The sequence below is a fragment of the Lactuca sativa genome, chromosome 7, assembly GCF_002870075.4.
Source record: "Lactuca sativa cultivar Salinas chromosome 7, Lsat_Salinas_v11, whole genome shotgun sequence".
NCBI lineage: Eukaryota > Viridiplantae > Streptophyta > Magnoliopsida > Asterales > Asteraceae > Lactuca > Lactuca sativa.
In genome coordinates this window covers 92,152,399-92,170,046 of record NC_056629.2, presented here as the reverse complement: position 1 = coordinate 92,170,046, position 17,648 = coordinate 92,152,399, and the positions used below count along the sequence as shown (strand labels likewise).

Below are 17,648 nucleotides of genomic sequence, written 5' to 3'. Positions count from 1 at the left end.
TAATAATAATAATAATAATAATAATAATAATAATACAGTTGTGTTAAAACCCATGTCCCCAACGGCCATAAGGTCCATCAATTCTAAACAAGTTAAAAAAACCCAATATTTCTATGTTTGATAGTGAAAGGGAGGTGGAGCAAGTTCTTGAACAAGGTGATGTGATTTGCATGCTTGTGGCAAAAGAACATGAAAAGGTGGAGAAGACATTGCATGGAGAAAACGGTATCACTGATTTGCTTTTGGAGTTTTAAGATGTGTTTCCAAATAAATTACCACCGGGTTTGCCTCCGATTCATGGTATCGAACACCAAATGAACCTTATTCTGAATGCTCATTTTCCTAATAAAGTTGCCTATAGATGTAATACATAGGTGTCAAAGGAGATGCAAAAACAAATTAATGAACTCATGAAAATTGGTTATCTTCGTGAAAGCCTAAGTCCTTGTGTTGTTCCGGTGTTGTTGGTTCCAAAAAAATATGGTTCCTGGAGGATGTGTGTTGATAGTATGGATGTTAGTAACATCACAATAAAATACTGATTTCCTATTCCTAGAGTTGATGATTTGTTGGACGAGTTTCATGGTTCCATTGTGTTCTCAAAAATTAATTTGAGAAGTGGTTACCATCAGATTCGTATGCATGAAGGGGATGAATGGAAAACAACCTTTAAAACTAAACATGGATTGTGTGAATGGACCGTGATCCCTTTTGGTCTACCTAATGCACCTAGAACTTTCATGTGACTAATGAATGAAGTATTAAAATCTTATTTGGGTAGGTTTGTGGTGGTATACCTTGATGATATGTCGGTATATAGTAAGAGATTGGAGGATCATTTTGTGCACTTAAAACAAGTTTTTGAGATCCTTAGAGCTCAAAAAATCTATGGGAAGCAAGACAAATGTTCGTTTTTGGTGGAAGAAGTGGCATTTTTTGGTTTAGTGGTGTCAAGAGATGGTGTGTCTATGGACCCATCCAAAACTAAAGTAATAAAGTTGTGGCCTATTCCTACTAACATTTTAGAAGTTAGATCATTTCATGGTCTTGCTTCTTTCTATAGAAGATTTATTCATGATTTTAGCACCATTGCAAGTCCCATAATAGGTTGTTTGAAGAAAGGGGTCTTTGCGTGGGGGGAAGAAGCTCAAAAGGTGTTTGAGAAACTCAATTCATTGTTCTGTGATGCTCCTATTTTGGCTCTTCCTGATTTTGCTCAACCATTTGAAGTGCATTGTGATGCAAGTGGAGTTAGTATTAGGGTTGTTTTGATCCAATCCAAGCGTCATATTGCTTATTTTTTCTAAATAGTAGGGTGATGCTCGTTTGAATTATTGCACTTATGATAAGGAGTTGTATATTATTATTCGTGCTTTAGATCATTGGATTCATTATTTGCATACAAATCATTTTATTTAGCATTATGATCATGAATCCTTGAAGTACATCAATGGGCAACAAAAGTTGAGCACAAGATATGCAAAGTGGGCGGAGTTCTTTCAATCCTTTCATTTTCTATGCATATACAAGGATGGCAAAAGCAATGTGGTGGTTGGTGCATTATTTGGCGTTACTCATTGTTGGTAACTTTGGATGTTCGTTTGTTAGGGTTTGAGACCCTAAAGGATTACTATGGATCCGATGTGGACTTTGGAGATATGTTTTTGAAATGTGCAGGTGGTCATAGTGGTGAATTCTGTATGCAAGATGGCTTTCTATTCAAAGGCAACTGCCTTTGTGTCCTAAAACATGCAATACAGGAGTTGCTAATTCGTGAAGCTCATGACGGTGGTTTAGCTACTCATCTTGACATTACCCAAACTTTGGAGGTGCATAAAGAACATTTCTTTTGGCCTAATATGTTGAGGGGTGTAACCAACATTTTAGGCAAGTGTGGTACATGTTACATGGCGAAAACAACTTTCAATCATGGTGTTTACACTCCTTTTCCCGTCCCTATTCGTCCTTAGGAAGATGTGTCCATAGATTTCATTATGGATTTGCCTAGAACTCAAAGGGGGGGGGGGGGATTCCATTATGGTGGTGAAAGATAGGTTTTTGAAAATGGCGTGCTTTGTGCCATGTCATAAAACCGATGATGCAACTTGTTGGATTATATGTCTAAGCCCATAACTATAATTGGTATGTACTTGACTCGATACACAATGGTCCATTTGGGTTGTAACACTCTGGAACAATTTGATAGGATGGATATTTGAGAAAAATGTTATTTGTGATTTATTAATATATTATAAGTATAATATATTGATTGAGAAATCATATTATTTAATTAGTATTAATCAAGAATTAATTTAGTGATCAAAAGAGACAAATTAAATTAACGGGAACTGATTGTGTAAACCAGTGATACATATGGTTTTGGCTATTGGTCTATGATGGACTAAACTTATGTGAAAGTCCATGAAATATTAGTCCATATGAATTATGGATCATAAGCCTAAGTGTAAGAATTAGGGTTTGCTTATGACTCTTGGAATTCTACACTATATATGTATTCCTCTAAAGCCAAAATCGTGCACTAAGTGTTCTTAGAAGCTCTATCCGATTTTGAGTCTCCAACCTCTCTCTCAAATTCCTCCTCTTGTTCTTGGTTTGTTATAAGACATTTTAGGCATCACACTTGAGGTGCTAGGCTCTTGAAAGACCAATTCCTACAAACTACAATTAAGAGGTATTCTTCTAACTTAATTTTATGATTCATATGTCAAATTCTAGTTGTAGGCTTCATGCTTTGGAAATTTTTGTTTCATGTATAACTAGAGAAAACTTAGATCCAAAGCTATTAGGGTTGTATGTACACCATATGAGTGTTATAGTACCAAAACCCAACAGTGGTATCAGAGCCATGGGTAGTTTTCTGTTATATTCATGCATAGTTAATTGTTCAAAGTTGAAGCAAAATAAAAAAAAAATTATGTCAGCATGAACTCAACAAGTCCACTATTGGACTCGACAAGTTGGATGATTTTGGTCATGAACTCGATGAGTCCATAGCCTGGCTCGATGAGTTGGATCATAAGTTGGTAGGATTTTTGGGTTTTTGGCTTGTTTTGGATTAGGATCATTACCACAAAATGTTTTGGTTCATAAAATTTCATTTTGTTGATATGGTAATGATTATCCCCATCCAATAACATTATGGTTGCCAAAATTATAAGATAATTACTTGATTTTGTGAAAAACTAATTATTTGTAAAATTTGAATCATTTTGCTACAAGAGTTGAATTAGATCAATTTAGTAAAAGATAAAATGATATGATTGTTTTATTAGTTTAAAGTTTGATCTAAATGTTTTTTAAGGAGTTACAAATTTGGAACTCAAAAGTTTTTTTTAAGGAGTTACAAATAAATATTAGTTAAATTGATCTTAATGTTTTTGAAAAGTTCCATAAGTAATGGAACTTGAAAAGTCTCATCTTCATAAAACAAATTAACTCCTTAAGTTATGAAGTTCAAAAGTTTTCAAGAATTACAAAACTTGCCCTCAAGTCTTAAAAGTTGAAAAGTCTCGATTAATAAACATTGAATTCATAGAAACTCTAGTAATTTGAAAAGTTTTCAAAATATAACTCATGGGTTCATAACTTAAAATTAATTAAATAGTTTTAATTTGATTTAGCATCTTGATGTTTTTGAATAGTTCAATTAACTCTTTTGGAATTTATTAATAGTTAATTAAATGTTTAATTAAAAGAGTGTTATTAAATCCATAATCATATGGTTTAATTTTAATTGAATTAAGAGTATAATTTATTAATAGATTAAACCATCAAGTATTTTAAAAGTTTAAAATACACCCTTATACTATATAAAATTAAAAGTCTAATATATTGTATATGTATAAGTTAAAGGTGAGTCTTACCGTTAGTAGGCCTCATATACGAAGCTGGTCTATAAGGGGGTATAAGGTTACTGCCTATAAAATTGTGGTTTAATGAGTGTCCACTCTCACCCACCGCTTCCCTGACTAGTGGAGGGTCATTGGCCAAACAGGTAGGATATGACATTAATTCTCATGAAAAGTATAATGAAAATACCAAGTAACTAAACACTTATAAATTCCCAATCTTAGTTACTTAGGAAAAATGTAAATTTGGTGCTACCCATGAAATTGCACTTTGCACCTTGCTAAGTCGTTAGTGGAGTATGTGTGGTTAACCGGCACACTAATTTGGGACTAACAAGGGTGGAAAAGGATAGCTTGGTGTTAATCATGGATCAATGGAGCGTGTGTGGTTAACCGACACATTGATTAGGTGATATGTAACATCGAGAGTACCAAGCTAATTTGCATGGTTATTCACACCTTGTTTGTGATCCTCAGCATCCAAGTCACAAACTTGAGAGGGCATAATCGAGATTAAACATGTCATTTGAAAAGTTCAATGAATCTCAAAGCATCTAGGAATTTCAATTCATTTAAACCTAAAGTTCATTTTCATTTTTCATGGTGGAAATTGGTAAATCGTCATTTACCTACCTTCAAATATTTTGCAATTGGATTACGGCATCCCTCTTCTGAATTATAAAATATTGTGTTGGGTCCTAGCCTTAATATTTCATTTGGATGTTATATTAAGGACTTAAATCAACTAAAATTGAATTTCTTCCTTGTAGATTTCTAGTTCAGACAACTATGGTTTTCCCGAATCTTTTGGAAAAAGCTTTCCTCATGAAGATGATGTTCCCAGAAATCATACTTCACTTCCTCCACCTCCTCCAATAGTTCTCCCCAACCCACAAGTTCAAAGACTTGAAAATTTCAAGGTCACTCAAACCCTATTGGCTAGCAAACATGAAGATGGAAAGTATGTATGTACTCACATCTTGGACATGAAGCTGCATATTGACAGACTGGAAATGTTGGGTGTCGTGTTCCCAAGGAAGCTGGCTGTTGACTTTGTTCTTCAATCACTTCCTAAGTCATATAGTGAGTTCATTAAGTACTGCTATATGGTAGACCACGACATGACCCTTATCAATCTTACATATTTGTTAATTGTTGTTGAATCAGCAATGATTTGGTGCACTGACAATGCAAATTTGATTGGAAGATCTATTTCCCAAACTTCCATGGACATTGACAATGGAAACATTGGAAGTCCAGAAAAGATTTCTCTTTCCAAGGGAAAGGGAAATGATAAGTCTGAGATTGTCCCATATACCATTCTGAAAGAGTCTGTTTGCTTTTATTGCAGATAGAAGGGGTATTGGTTGCGAAGCTGTTGTAGCTACCTAAAGGATCACATGGATGGTAAAGTCAAGATGTTTGACTCTGCTTCAGGTAAGTCCACTATCTAACTCAGGGATGGATCTTCTTTGGGGCCAGGAAGGGCTGTGCCCCCCTCCCCCTGTTTTTTTTATCACAATTAGTCCTTAAGTATTAAATTTTTTACATATTAGGCCCAAAAGCTATAAAATTTGGCTTTGGCCCCCCTGTTCTCCAATTTTCATACTTATTATACTTTCGCCCCCCCCCCCCCCCCCCCAAATAAAAAGTTCAAGCTCCGTCACTGATCTAACTCTATTAAGTTCCTATTTGGAGATTCTTAATACATGGTGTGATAAGATTACATTTTGATGTTTTGTAGGATCGAAGAAGAGAAAGGAAGCTTAAAGAAAGAGAAGGTTGAGTCTGATCGAGAAGAAATGGATTTCGATCGCATGATTCGATGATCGGATTTTTGAGCTGCTACTTAAGAGTTATGATAGATTGCTTAGGAAATATTTAGTAACATAGTTCTCATTTGTAATTGCATTATAAGGATAAGATTTTCCGCAATTTTATAAATAAATAATTTTTTTGAAATTTATCTTATTTTATATTTCCTTGCAATGGTATTTGTGGAAATTGATGTTTATATGTTTATATTGTTAGCAATATGGATTTGATTCTTTCGTTTGTAGTAGTGTCTAAATTTACCAAATAAGGAAAGATTCTCATCAACCAAGTTTCATTTGGATAGAAACTTGGAATCATGCAACTTGTATTGTATGATGAATGGTAACTTTCATCTTTGGGAAATTAGGACTAATTCCTTGTTCACATGTATATGTGAATCAAGTGAAGGACTAGGGGATCGGGTGCACATAGTTGTGGACTGGTCAGGTCCACCACAAAGAATGATAAAACTATTCGTTATGATTTACTAAAATATTGGTAAATATGGTTATGCTTACAAGATTAAGTGTGATTCTAAATCATTGAAAAAGTTTCAATGTATAGCAGAATGAATAAAAAGGAATCAAACAGGCAAAAAGATTGAAAGTTTCTCCAATCTGAAAGGAAAGGAGAGTATTTTAGTATCATGTTTTATGATCATCTTAATGATTATGAAAACCATATCACAATTGATCCTCTAAGGACACCTTAGTGCACTTGTATGGCTAAGAAGAGGAATCGGGAATTGCTGAAATGGTTAAATCAATTAAGGTGAGTCATAATTCGTTCCAAAATCAAGTCTTAGAGTCATACTCCAAGATTGTTCCTTGAGTGACATATCTTAAGTAGGTTTATAACACATTTAGATGTCTTTAAGACAAAGACCAACTAAGAACAATTATATGAAGGGTCATTCTTAATAAGAAACCACACTAATTATTGAATATTTGTTTGTCGATGAATGTTTCTTGAAAAGAGAATCTTATATGTCAAGAGGTCAGTGGGAGTCTTAAAGATCTTGATAAGTTTCAAGAACTAATCAAGAATAAAACTATCGTTTATCACTAGCACACGACTTGAGGTTTGTAACCTATCGTGTTGACACATTCTTGTTTCTATGCTCATTCCAATTAAAGTTGACTATGCGTGGGAGTTCTATGAGTTCTCAATTGATTGCATAAGGCATTAACCCGTAAGGGTGAGCTACTCAACAACTTGGAAGACATGGTAGGCCCTTGTGCTGCCAAGTGGCAAGAAATTAAGGTTGAACAAGTTCAGTCCATATGAGTTTGAATTTGTCATAGACCTTGTCCTATGATAATGGTTAGAAATAACAAATTCACATGGATAGGAACATATACACCATAAAATCTAAGTGTCATAAGATTTCTCTCCAATTCATGAAAATGATTGTGAGGAAACACTTTCACTAAGAAGATTTTGAGGAGATAGCAGTTGTGTTAATTGTATTCTCAAATTCGATTTTGATTACGACATCCCTCTTCATAGTTTAAATTGTGAGAAATGGCAAATAGTCCGAACATTCAGAACTTATTGTTGTAAGTTCTGAAATAGTTTAGACACACATATGAGCTTTCTTATAAAAGGTGTATGAGCTTAGATAAAGGCTTATCGAAGCATCTCGTATCAGAAATCTGAACTTTGGAAAGAAATTCAATAGGTATTTGATTTCAAGAAGTCCATCAGATTTTTGGGTACATGTCAAAGCTAGCGGGAGCATAAGTGTTCTGCTGGTAAAAATATAATTATCATGATAGTGGGAGCATGATCATTATGATAAGTGTTGCAAGTCAGCAATTCTATTTATAAAAAAAAGTTTCAAATTGCAAATTTGCAAAATTTGAAAAGTTATTTCGCTATAGTAAGGGAGAGGATACTTATACTTTATTTCAAATCTAAAAGCTTAGATTGAAATATTAATTAGACTTAGTCATGGATATATATATATATATATATATATATATATATATATATATATATATATATATATATATATATATGATTGCCATATTGGAATGTTTCAACATGGGAATTCTATGTATGGAAATGTTATAGCAAAAGACTGGTCGAGATTCATGTCTTTATGTTAGACATTATGAATCCTATCCTATATTCTTTGGGTATAGGTTCGATTGCATGTGCTATAATATTCACGTGGTCTAATTTTCCAAATGCCTAGGGCATTAAGAGGGAAAAACGATTAAAACCAGATATGACTAAAGTAGTTAAACAACTGTCAAGGACAATCTAAGGTTCGCTAAGGATTGGTCACTTGTGGGCAGCTGGAAATATAGGAATGAATGGACCATATTGACATTATTATGAATAGATAGTATTCTATTAATAATGAGTTGTCATATGGAAAATATGTAAATTTTTCCATAATAGGAGTTGGATATTAAGAATCTATGAGAAAGCTAGAAACTTTTATGCAAGAAGGATGTTCAAAGGAATGTACTTTGAATATGAGACTTCATTTCCGGGGAATTGTCTCGTAACAATCTCCAATGGAATACTTTGTAATATCGTTGGCAAAGTCTCTGTGACTTTGGTACCTCGACATTACAAAAGGTACATTGCATGATAGTTAAGAATCTAACACATTCTACTATTGACAAGAATTGGTATTCTTACACTAGTAACAAGAATTTGAAATTGTGAAATGAGTTTCATTGGAAATGTCTTTTATTGATCTATTTCACAAAGTAAGGACCATAGATAAACATAGTATGCATGCTTGGAGCATTGGATAACTATTGTTTTAATTCAAGTATTAAGTTGATAAATCGAAACATTATACAATGAATAATGTGTAATCAATATGGTGATTAAATAAAAGGTTTTTTATTTATATTCAAAAGTTTTGAGACCATATTGGATTCGATTATTCTTGTGTTTCACTTTGCATGTTTTGACTTTCTGAATATTAAATTATTTAAACTATCCACAGTCAATCATAATTTGGAAGTAGATATTGAAGCTAGACTATCATGAATGGGTCTATAGATTGTCTAAAGGTGTTTAGACATAGCACAACTTTGTTGCAGTATTCATGAGTACTCCTGTAATAAGATTTGAGTATTGGACTAAACCCACGCTCATTTGAATCACTTTATGGATTTTATCACGAGTGATCATGAGACGATAATATCTTATATTCTTGAAACCAAGACATGTGAGTTGTATTTTACAATTTGGTTACACATTGATGATATGTAAATGCACCGGTAACTCGATGTTATAAAACGTATCATTATATGTGATCTGATGAGTAAATAGAGCAAGCATATGGGTCGAAGTTTATCCATTCCTTTTACACAATGTGGGATAAAAGCGATATATGTGGTCCCCTTGATGATTTAGTGATGACAACCCTAAGTGCTTGGCCAAGCCTGGACTGATTTGATTTGTTCAATTAGTCGGTCGTCATAAATTGGAAATCGGGAAACAACACATGAACAGAGAGAATGGTTATAATCCATGTCTTAGTTCATACGATATCTAGAATGGAGGAATATATGATCCTTTATCTAATGGGCGCGTCATTGACTAGGTCAGAGTTCGACAACACTTTTTAAGAGCTATGATTGCCAATCGGAGTTTAAAGTCGTACTTGCAATTATAGTTATTAGACTTATCCAAGTGGGAGACTGTTGGATTATGTGTCTAAGCCCATAACTATAATTGGTATGTACTTGACCCGATACAGCATGGTCCATTTGGGTTGTAACACTCTAGAACAATTGATAGGATGGATATTTGAGAAAAATGATATTTTTGATTTATTAATATATTATAAGTATAATATATTAATTGAGAAATCATATTATTTAATTAGTAATGATCAAGAATTAATTTGGAATTAAATTAGTGATCAAAAGAGACTAATTAAACTAACAGGGACTGATTGTGTAAATTAGCGATACATATGGCTTGGGTTATTGATCTTTGATAGACTAATCTTATGTGAAAGTCCATGAAATATTAGTCCATATGAATTATGGATCATAAGCCTAAGTGTAAGAATTAGGGTTTGCTTATGACTCTTGGAATTCTACACTATATATGTATTCCTCTAAAGCCAAAATTGTGCACTAAGTGTTCTTAGAAGCTCTAGCCGATTTTGAGTCTCCAACCTCTCTCTCAAATTCTTCCTCTTGTTCTTGGTTTGTTATAAGACATTTGAGGCATCACACTTGAGGTGTTAGGCTCTTGAAAGACTGATTCCTACAAGCTACAATTAAGAGGTATTCTTCTAACTTACTTTTATGATTCATATGTCAAATTGTATGCTAGTTGTAGGCTTCATGCTTTGGAAATTTTTGTTGCATGTATAACTAGAGAAAACTTAGATCCAAAGTTATTAGGGTTGTATGTGCACCATAGGAGTGTTATAGTACCAAAACCCAACACATCTAATGTAGCTGATTTGTACTTTAAAAAGGTGGTTCGTTTGCATGGTATTCCTAAAACCATGGGATTCCAACTTTTTGAGTTACTTTTGGAATACTTTGTGGAGGAAAACTAGTACTAAGTTACTTTTTAGTACATCCCACCATCCACAAACGGATGGGCAAATGGAGGTGATTAATTGAACTTTAGGAACCTTGTTGAGGGGGTTGGTTAGAAAAACTCAAAAATATTGGGACATCAACTTGCACATACTGAATCTCCCTATAATCGTTCTCCTACTTATGCTACATGCCACTCTCCTTTTGAAGTGGTGTATGGTGTGAATCCTTACATGCCTTTGGATTCGATTCCATTGACAAAGGATGAATTAGTTCACAAGGATGCCAATGACAAGTTGAAGACCATGATGAAACTACACCAACAAGTTCATGAGAATATAGAAGTCGTGAATGAGGTGTATAAACAAAAGTCCAACAAGCATAGTAAGCCACATGTCTTTCAAGAAGGTAATTTAGTATGGGTGCACATAAGAAAGGAACGCTTTCCTAATAAAAGGAAGAACAAATTGATGCCACAAGCCAAGGGTCCTTACAAGGTGGTGTTAAGGGTGAATGATAACGCTTATAAGGTAGACTTAGGGGGGGTCATGGAGTGCATGCAACTTTCAATGTGGGGGATCTCTCACCTTACCTTAATGATGATGTCTTAACAGAACTGAGGTTAATTCCTTTTCAAGGGGAGGGAATGATACAAATATGACCAATATGGGCTCCAAAAGTGATGAATTGATGCTTACCAAGTGGGATGGTGATGTGGCAAGTGGTATCATGGCTAAATACATTTTTAAGACTTTATAAGTGCTCGAACCGTTACTTTTTGTCTTCATAATTCTTTTAGCCGTTTTTGGTGACCTTGGTGGATTAGGGTTACATCGTTATGACTTCTTGATGGAGTATGGACTTCTTTTAGCATTCAAGACGTTACTTTTTGGTTCTTTAAGTATTTTAAACGTTTTTTTTTTTTTTTTTTTTTTTTTTTTTTTTTTTTTTTTGTTCTGAGGAGTTACTTTGAGTTTCATTTACTAGCTTTGATTAGTGGTTGGTTGCTTTGTTTGTAACCACTAAACTTATAGTAAGGCTTCATATAAGCCACGTTTTTGCATGTGTAAGACATATACACGAAGTTTAATCAAATAACCCTCTTGTTCACCTTGAATTATTGTTACAGCTCACTACTTATCATTGTTAGATGTGTTCTTGACTTGATACGAATTCAATTCAATAGGTATTGGATAGCTTTCACTAGTATACAACTTAATAGGTCTTTGGTTGTTACTAATCTATCAATTTCTTTTTCTTACACATATCAATCAATGTAAATGTCTAGTTGTTTTTGTAGTAAGAATATATTTGTGAACTAGTTGTGAGACCCATGTATTCCATAAGTTAATTTAAAAAAAAAGTAAAATATAAAGATTTAAATAATTGAGAACTTTAAATTTATAAGAAAATAAGAAAAATAATGAATTGTTAAAATTGAAATGTTTTTTATCTTTTAAATTTAAATAGATAATTTAAATAAATAAACAAAAGAAACTAATAAACTTTAATTTAAGAATTTTGATATTAAAAGGTAAGTCATTAATAAAATTAATATCCATTTATTGCTATATTTATTGCAATTATTGCATTAAAACATAATATGAAATTTAATAAAATAGGAAAACCCATAAAATGACATGTGAAAAAAAATTAAATCAAAATTACCACAAATTAACAGTTGTCAAATTGAAAGAGAACATGTCATATGACAAAAAAAAAATTATTTATTAGGGAGAATTAGCATGGATAGAATATGTGTTATCTGTTTTATTACATCGCAAATCTGATCTTATTTCATACGTTGTTCAATTCCTTCTTTAACATACATCCAACATTCAACAATTCATGTGAAGTACATATACATATTTCATATGAAAGCTTCATTTGGGATGTTTGAACCTTGACATGTGTACTGTTTTTCTTCCTTCATCATATTGCATTGATGCAACACTTTATTTGTATGGAATTTAGATCTCAATTAGAATATACACATATATATGAATCATCAAATGTCCAAATGGGGTAAGGTTTCCATGTTAAAAAAAAAACGACACATATATACAGACATATTGTAGTAGATGCTACACTTTTATTCCAATAAAGAGTACAAATACCTCACAAAGCCTTTGAAACTTGGAGGAAGAACAATAAAAAAAAAAAACACCAATAAAAAAAAAACCCTAATCTTACTACAAAAACATCTAAAAAAAAAACATTTACATCATCAACAAACAAACATATCGGCCCACATGAAAAACAAATGGGCTCTTTGTTTTGAATAATACTGGACAATAATAGCAACATTGTACACTTATGAATTCATGTTACTATATATATGATTATATGAATATGATGGATCATGTTTTGGTCTTAAACTTTCTTTGGGCTTTCAAGTCAATAACAATCACCGTAATGTTATCTTTACTTCCTTTTTGAAGAGCGCGATTTGAGAGGCTTTCCGCCGCCGCTTGGGCTGCCGGATCAATCCCTCCGCCTCTTTCTGGTGGAAGACTGGTTGCGCCGTTCTTTTTATGCCAAACGAGTATTCTTTTTCTAGCGATTTCACATGCTTCTTCGTTGCTCATCACATCCCATAAACCATCGCTTGCAAGAATTAGGCATTCGTCTTCTTTGGCTCGTGGAATGAATGTCACTTCCGGATCCGGGATGATCCATGGTTTCAAGTATCTGTCACCTGTCAATTGTCATTGTTCAAGGGCATTTTAGACATTTGTCTATTGAAAAATCTATTCTATTCAGTTATAGAGATAGAGATGTCACCGAAATCCAAACGCAAGTTTCACTCTATAATAAAAAATATTTAAAACTACTAATGATTGGATAGTTTTTTCAAGAGTAAATTATACTTTCAAAAATCTACCCATTACATCAATGTTGTCAAAATACAAAGCAAATTTTACTACTATAATAAGAAATAATGTTAAAACGTGTCATGCTATAATTTGGTAGATTTTTACATACAATACCTTAATAAGAAAAAAAAAATGAAAGTACAATGTTGTAGTAACCGAAAGAAATGGAAGTATTTTAGACATTTTGAAATGAATACTAAAATCTAAATGCTACTATGACATATTAACTAGGGTTAAATGCAAGAAACTAAGCAACATGCATTTATTAATTTGTTTATCATAGCATTCTAGTTTCATTTCTACCGATTACAACATTGTATTTAGAAAAATCTACTCAACTATAGCAATGTCATCCAAAAGTGAAAGTAGAAAAGAACAATTACCAATAGATCTTGACATTGCAAGAACACCAAAAACACGATGCCCATTCCATTGTATCACCTTGCCTCCCGCAGATTCTATCCTTGCATATTCATCCTCCCGATTTGGCTATTTCAATATATAAACAACAATAACATCAATTAAAAAGTAAATCAATGACGTGAGAATCCATAAGTCCCCACATGCTTGCCCAAGCAGTAAGGAGGTGAGAATCCATAAGTCAGGTCTCAAGACTTCAAGTTTTGCAAATAGCAACATACTTTCATTATTCTACTTTCATATAAACCAAAATACCAAAATCTTACTTTATGATCTACAGAAAGTGCCATGGCTTCTTTTCCTCGGCATAAAACGGCTCTTGAATCCCCACAATTTGATACGATTATATGTGAGGAACAAATCAAGGCAACAACTGCGGTGGACCCCACGGTTTCAGGAGCTATGATTTCAAGGTTCCCTTGTTTTCCTCCAATTTCATCATCAACTTTAAGGAAACACTTGACAAAAGCTTTTTTCCACAAATCTTGGCAACTATTTTCGGTGTTTATAACATTGCTTCCATCACCACTACAAGCCGCCATAAGTGGTTCTAATTCCTCTTGTAAAGCAGTATGAACACGCCCACTACAATAGTTTGCAACCTGGCAATAACCTTACAAGTTAGATGTAAATATAAGGGTTAAAATGCAAGATATAGCAACCTACTTTTATTTATTAGTTTGTTATAGCATTGTACTTTTATTTATTAGTTGACTTTTAAGGCCCTACAATTGACTTGTTATTGAAATAAATTGATTGTGATTTCGTTAAAAATATGACAATACCATATTCCCACTTGCAATATACTCCAAAAGCTTTGATTTTTGTTGCTGGATTTTCTTAAAAAAACATGAAGATTTATATCCATTTTAAAGTTGACATATAACCAATGTAGAAGTCAAACTGACTTTTAAGGTCCTACAAATGACATCTTATTCAATGAAGTGATAGTGATTTCATTACACAATCAAACAATACCATATTCCCACTTGTAATATACTCCAAAAGTTTGAAATTAAAAAAATATGAAAATTAATAAGTTGAAAAACAATCAATTTTACCAAAAAGTCAGCTATATCATACTAATACCATATTCCCACTTGCAATATACTCCAAACGTTTGAAATTCGCTGCTGAATTTTCTCAAAAAACATGAAAATTTACAAGTTGAAAAATAACCAATTTGACTAAAAAGTCAAACTCGATCATACCAACACACTTTCATTTACACTTCAACATTCTACAAAGGGTTACGTAATTATGTTTAAGAAGTAAAATAACAACATACTTTCATTGATTTATTTATCATAGCAAAATACTTTCATTTCTTCCTATAATCTCACAACAACATTGTTGATTGTACTTTCAAAAATCCACCTAATTATAGCAATGTCATCCAAATCCAAATCGAATTTTCACATACTAAAAATAGAAAATGAAAATAAGACACAAACCTGAGAACCACCATGTCCATCATACACCCCAAAGAAATGAGCACTCAAATGACTCAAACTTTTGGTCATCTTTTCACCTGTTAGCATCTGAATAGGAATCTTCAAGAATCTTGGAACAGTTGCAACTGAATCTTCCATTTCAGGTCTTCTTCCACACATAGAAGTATATCCCCATAAAGGAACACAATCCACCTCAAACACACTTCTTGCTACAATCCCACTTGACACCTTATCAGAAACAACAATCTCCTTTGCCACGTCATCAACCCTATCAATCCCTTCAACCGAGCAAACGCCCTTTTCACTATCTTCTGATTGCAATGTATTTAAAGACTCGAATGCTATAAAATCTTCACCACATAAACTACTGGAATCACTGACGACAGAAAGAGTACATGACGCTTCAAAGATTCGATCACCCTCTAATGACATCAATTCATCTTCACTTTCTTGAAACCCGGAATCGGAATTTTGATCATCGAAAGTAATTTTATCACCCATGATCAGTTGTTCGACTTGTGGGGTTTGTATTTCAGTGATTATTTTACAGATTGGATTACGTAAGCTTAATGGCACTGAAGCCGCCGGAAGTATCTCCTCCATTAAAATCACTATCGGGTTTGAAGTTAAATTTACAAAAAACCACCCTCGAAAAAGTCATTGTTTGACTAATTCATATTGCCCATGCCTATAAATCTATAAGGCTATGAATAAAATCAAACGCGATGAAGAAAACGAATCGAAATGGGTGGTCGGATCTAGTGAAAAAAACAAGAATTTTAATGAAGGAGTTGATCTAAAATGTTTCGATATCTACTTCCATACAGATTTCCAAGGAAACCCCACAAAGATTCGACAATCTTTGAAGCTCTAGACACGAGAAAAAGGGAGAAATTTTAAGGAAATACAGAAAGAGAGGGGAAAAAGTTTCGAGAATCACAGGGAAACCCAAAAAAGATGTAGCCTTTTCTCTACTTAAAGTTTTTGGAGTTCCCTGGATCTGAGGCAACCGATATCAACCTCTCTTCTTCTTTCTTCTTTTTTCCAACTTTCAGCAATAATAACAACCAAGAGAGAAAGGGTACTAATCATCAAACATGTTAAAGTTTTCAAGTGTCTTTCTCACTTACCTAATCTTTACACATATGGTTGAAGATAAACTGTTGTTTGTTCTTCTTGTTGTTCTTCACAACCTTCCTTCGGTTTACTTTATATCATAATCTGTTAATCTCAACGAGTTTTGGTTTCAAGATTGAATCTTTAGAGGTGAATGTGATTGCCCATTTCTCGATTATTGGGTACGAGCAAGAAAGAAAGAAGAAGATGGAGAAATTGAAAAATGGGAAAAAAAAAAAAAAAAAAAAAGAGAGAAATAAATATTTTTTAATGGAGAACAAGAAATTGAGTAGACAAAGGACATAAGGCAGGCCGCAGGTGTCAAGAAAAACTTAGAAAAGCATATAATAAAGCATCTCCACACATTTATTATTTGTCATTTGTCATTTGCTTTATTATTTATTTTATCTTTTTCTTTTCACCAATAGAAGGCTTCCATGTCCCCTCTAAAGCATCATCCATTGTTGAGTCAAGTCTATATCTTGATTATTTTTTTTTCTTTTTTAGGTAATAAATGATGAGATTTAGACAACTATAAGTAGATTTTTTGGGTTTTTTTATTCTATAATATATTTATTTATAATTATAATTAATACTTACATAATCCATCTAATATCATAATTGTTATAGTTTATATGGAAGAATAAAAGAGAGAAAAATAAAAAGACAAATGATTAATTTTCACTTTTTTGTGGTGAAAATTTGTTGTGACTAAGCATGACGTGTTCGAATGAAATATCATATCCAAGGTCGAAAAGGAATTGCACTTAAATTATTCGATTTCTTATGGGTTGTTTTTTTTTAAGTAAATAAATAATTTAATATTATAAAAAGATATTTATTATCCATCAAATATGTAAATACATTTAATTTAAATCTTATAAAATTCAATTATTTTAAGGTTATCTATTCAAGAAAGTTATTTTAATAAAATCTTTAACAAAAATGTTCAAATTATTTGAAAGAAAATAATATTTATTTATTTATTTATTTTGCCTACAATTATGTGTTTAGTGGTTGGTCATTTGTCATTGTCAACGCAAGAACCTGGTTGGTGTTGTTTCCCTTGTGTCATACACGTGGTGTTGTTTTTTTGGCCGCTTTTTGTTATCTTTTTTAAGTTGTTTTCTTTGTGTATAAATTTTTATAACCATCAAATTATTATTACACATATTATAACCTTTTTTTTGCTAAGAACAATTTACGTCATGGCGTGTTAGTGATAAATAATAATAGAAATTTTGAATATCGAACACCAATATTAGACTCAAAGGGCTTATGGCCTAGAGTTATGGAGTGATCCTGTCATTAGTTTAAATTTTATTTGAGGCTTAGATGATAATTAGGAGTACATATAAAAAACAATATTAGAAACAAATAATATAAATCTAGTCTTGAATGATTAACTAATGTATTAAATGCGATAGTTAATGAGAAAAAGTAAATGACCTTGAAAATAAATAAAGAACACAAATAATGTTTTATAGGAAAGTGACTAATTTTATTAATCTTTTGAAGTAGTATACAAAAATGTACATGATACACTGGTTGATTTGTTTATTTATA

The 17,648-nt window shown here is 32.6% G+C and overlaps 1 protein-coding gene across 1 annotated transcript; it reads right to left on the bottom strand.

Annotated features, from left to right (window-relative positions):
- Positions 1–12,434: 12,434 nt before the first annotated feature.
- LOC111883708 (probable protein phosphatase 2C 6) lies at positions 12,435–16,365 on the bottom strand. The gene is made up of 4 exons (XM_023880033.3): positions 14,967–16,365; positions 13,779–14,114; positions 13,476–13,581; positions 12,435–12,914 (listed from the first exon to the last, which is right to left on the bottom strand). Exons 1-4 carry the CDS (start codon positions 15,567–15,569, stop codon positions 12,577–12,579), a joined length of 1,383 nt encoding a protein of 460 aa, XP_023735801.1. The 5' UTR covers positions 15,570–16,365; the 3' UTR covers positions 12,435–12,576.
- Positions 16,366–17,648: the final 1,283 nt, after the last annotated feature.